General features: G+C 42.7%; 1 protein-coding gene across 1 annotated transcript in view; it reads right to left on the bottom strand.

Moving 5' to 3' along the window:
• gria1a (glutamate receptor, ionotropic, AMPA 1a) overlaps nt 1-4183 on the bottom strand; it is a 76362-nt gene that overhangs the window by 10789 nt on the left and 61390 nt on the right. Inside the window, 2 exon segments of the mRNA XM_031858139.1 lie at nt 1285-1532; nt 1790-1988. Coding sequence (XP_031713999.1) covers nt 1285-1532; nt 1790-1988 — 447 coding nt within the window.

The following is a 4183-nucleotide window of genomic DNA, read 5'->3' as shown; positions in this document are numbered from 1 at the left end:
GAGAGAGAGAGAGAGAGAGAGAGAGAGAGAGAGAGAGAGAGAGAGAGGAAATGGGGCCATCCTCAGCAGTTCAACACTGCATCCCATTGCTACTGTATGTTGCAGGCTTGGACCAATCTGACTACATGACTTGGGAGCTGATTCATTTCAGCCAGGTGTCTTGTCACACAGCACTTACGTGCCGTAGGAAATGTAATTTGTAACATAAATGGAGCCTCTGATTAAGACATACGGGACATTTCTTGTCAGCGTCTTCTGACCTTTGGCTGTCAACCAAGGTGGAACCCCGAACGAATCCACGGCGAGATTGAATGAAATCTCCCCATATGGCTCCTCTCATTAAAACAAATGAGGCCTATTAGAGATGGATTAAAAGCTTTCAGACGCCACCAGATCCTGCCCTCTCACCACAGTTGCGAGGAAAAATTATGAATGTGAAGTTGATTAAGTTGATGTTAATGCGATATGAAAAGACAGCTGCTGGTCGATGGCAGAAAAGCACATCCAGTATGAATTATCGTTCATTACATCGGTTATCACATTGAACGTGGCAAATATCAATTCAACTCTGCTAACTTCACATACTGTACATTCAAGGTGTGAGCCTTTGGCGGAAGTGGCAAAGTAGCCATACGGGATGTGATCCTTTAAGCTGTAATCCTGCTTTCAAGGGCCCTGTTGGGTGGTGAGAGGTACATTTGCGTTTTTTTTATGAGCGTTTCTGTGCGTTTGAGAGGATGCTTAAGTTTCAAAGCAGACGCGAAACCAGCCACCACAAATGCTCATGAAGAAGGTTCAGATTGTAATCAGAGAGCAGCAGGGAAAAAAAACAAGTGTTGCTTAAAGAGGACTACTTTACACTTCTGCTAGTGCTCACAAGTCAGCTAGCTGCATACATACACATACACATACATATATATTTATATATGTATGTATATGTATAACACGAAACACAGTGTTTGTAGTGGTTCACGTGGGCATGATGAAGTTGTAAATGACTTTGTGACAGTGTGCAAAAGAAAGGAATAGTTAAATCAAGTACTGTGAAATGGATGCCAAAGCATTCTGTCTGATTAGAATGCATTGAAAGTATGCAGAACAGAATGCTAATACACACATGTTGTATTAATATGAGAAAGAAAAAGGCATAAATAAATGATTCACGCTGAAAGAACTGAGCTCGATGGACAAATGAAAAGGTGGCAGAGATGACGCTCATGCACAAGCTCCAATAAAAGCGCTTGGAGGCTTTTATCCAGCTACGCCGCAGTGGCAGGAGTTTACCTGAGGGGGGAGCCCTTGGGCGTGGCGATGCCATAACCTTTAGAGTCCAGGTTTCCTCCCACCTTCATAGTATCACACGGTTTCCTCTGCTCTATGTACTCGTTCATTGTGGACTCCAACAGGTAGGCATACTTGCCCTTGGACTTCCTGACTCTCATCACGCCCTCGTCCGTGGTCTTGACAAACACGGACGGGTCGGCCGCCTTCATGTAGGACCACATCTTCTCGAACACGGCGATCTTCGACCTCTGACGGGCGGAATTGTCAACGATCGAGATGGAAAGAGAGAGAAAGAGACGGCGTCAGTGTGAATACTTTATTCGCTGTTTTAATTCGGTTTGATGCCGTGTTAAAGTTGTTTAATTTTCATGAAATTAATTCTAGATGTTGTTCACAGGAGGAGCTCTCAACAGGATTCAACAGGAAATGATGCACGCATACTGTAGACTGTTGCATAAAGCGTTGATCGATTGTTTGAATGAATGTTCGATTCTTTGTCTCTCACGCTGAAGAATTCTTTGGTGGAGCCGGCATCCAGTGTTCCATAGGCGATCTCCGTCTGCTTGGCCAAATCCTCAGCACTCTCTATAGGAGACACCATCCTCTCCACCGTCAGGAAGGCAGCCAGGTTGGCAGTATAGGATGAGATGATGATGAGGGTGAAGAACCACCAGACGCCTCCAACAATGCGGCCGGACAGAGAGCTGAAAACAGAAGGAGAGGATCTTAGGCTGGTCAACAAATGGGTACACGGGAGACAATCGAGAATCAATTACATGTTAATGCGCTGACTGGGAGAGCGCATTTCTTCCGACACAATCAAGAAAAGCAATCTAAAAAAAAACATGCGATGTTCACACCATCCAAACGACCTACATTGCTTCATGCTCCCACTGCACTCGTCATTCCACCAGGCTCGGAGAGCTTAGACCAATGTGCTGAGGAAAGATAACCAGTTCCACAAAGGCCCACTCAGCTTCCTGCCTGCCAAATTAATCTCACTTCAAGAAAGTTGCCAATATGTTTCGTGGAACCACGCACATTGATTGTTGGGAATTAATAGGCGGAGGAGAACACTTAGCCATTGCTCTAATTGCACTTTCAAAATAACAAACAACAAAAAAAACTGGATGATTTGAGAGCAAAATCCCCTGAGTCAAATCCCTGTCTTTCCTCCCTCCCTCTCTCTCTCTCTCTCTCTCTCTCTCTCTCTCTCTCTGTCTCTCTCTCTCTCCACCTCAAGAGAAGCCAGCTCCAACAGCAGAAATCATGTTGCGTTACATATTGGGTCCCCCGACAAGCGCAGAGCGGCGGAGCTTACGCAATGAAAATGACACAAATCTGGAACAAAAAAAGGCTTTCATGATTCACCTTTGTGCCCGTCAAGCCAAATGGAGCGTGAACATGAAGGCGAGATTAAGTATTCAAAAAAAAAAAGAAAAAGAAGGGGAGAAGCTAAAACATAATCATTTAAGATGCTTTTCAGATGACGGGCGGATGATGAAAGAGCAGTCAGGGAGCGAGCGCAGAGCAAACAGAGAATGGATGCAGAGCCTTTGAAAATCAGTTGGGAGAGTGCAGAGCTGTCTGCAGGGTGTCTCTGTGTGTGTGTGTGTGTGTGTGTGTGTGTGTGTGTGTGTGTGTGTGTGCGTGTGTGTGTGTGTGTGTTTTGACTTGTTCACTGATCACTGTTCAAAAGGGGTTGGGTAAGGTTGAGTTTTTTTGTTTTTGTGCAGTGGGAAATGCAACATGCTTTTTCTGATTGCTTGTATTTAGTATTGCAGCAAACAATCTACTGATTCTCCAGCGTCAAAACTCTCCGTTTCAGCTCTGTATATATACAGCAGTAAAACTCATGACATCACAACATCTTGGTCCCCAGACCTTCTTCAGGTAAAGTCCTGGTATAATTATGTAAACATAGCTCATGAAAAACCCACCAATCACAGAGAGCCAGCAGCACCTCATCAGAACAAATTAAGGTCAATGAGAAGCAACAATTGTAAAGAAAAACCCATCCGGAGTTCTGCACTACTACTACTTATATTTGCACTCTTTCCTACTTTGCACAACAATTTGCCGAGGCGTGAATAAAGTTCTATGTTAATGTTTCACATCTTTCAAACTGTAAACAACAGCTTCACATCTAGAGATGTCAAAAGAAACTACATATGGAAGGATAATCAAATAACTACTGATACCATTCAAATACAGGGCCAAAGGTTGAACCAGGTACACGTCATCCAGTGGGGAATTTAAATGTCAAAGGATGGATCAAGTGTATAAATATCAGAACGTTTCAAGAACATTTTGTCAGGATTACGTAAAAGATCAAAAACAGCAAAGTTTCATTACATGATGTTATTATTTACTATGGGTTAACAAGATCAATACTATCTAAAACATAATGATCACAGTAAGAGCTGCACCCAACTACTGTTTTCTTTATCAATTAATCTGCAGATCGTGATCTCAGTTCATTTGTCCATAAAATGTTAGAAAGAAATGAAAATGGTTGATTATAAATCAAAGGGGACATCTACCGATTGTTTTGCAGTTTTGCACTCCAAAACCCCCAACATTTCAGTTCACTATCACAGGTGACAAAGAACAGCAGCAAATTGTCATATTTGAGCTCCAATCATTTGTGATTTAGCATTTTTGCTTGAATATGAAAAGTAAAAAAGAATGAAATCATGACAAAAAGACTTCCTTCTCAATTTTCTTAACATCAGAAAAAAGCTCGCCTGAAACAATATCACAGCGTCGCAGTGAGAGAGAAGTGACAGTGAGGCCTTTGGGCCTGTCTGTCCTGATTGCTTCTTGTCTTTTTTTTGGGAAATCACATACGCATGTTACCTGAAGAAGCTTCCAAAGAAAGGACTACCCTAAGATTGGG

The sequence above is a fragment of the Anarrhichthys ocellatus genome, unplaced genomic scaffold, assembly GCF_004355925.1.
Source record: "Anarrhichthys ocellatus isolate YVR2014 unplaced genomic scaffold, GSC_Weel_1.0 scaffold19, whole genome shotgun sequence".
NCBI lineage: Eukaryota > Metazoa > Chordata > Actinopteri > Perciformes > Anarhichadidae > Anarrhichthys > Anarrhichthys ocellatus.
Note: the sequence above shows the minus strand (reverse complement) of the source record. Positions and strands in the feature narration are given on the sequence as shown.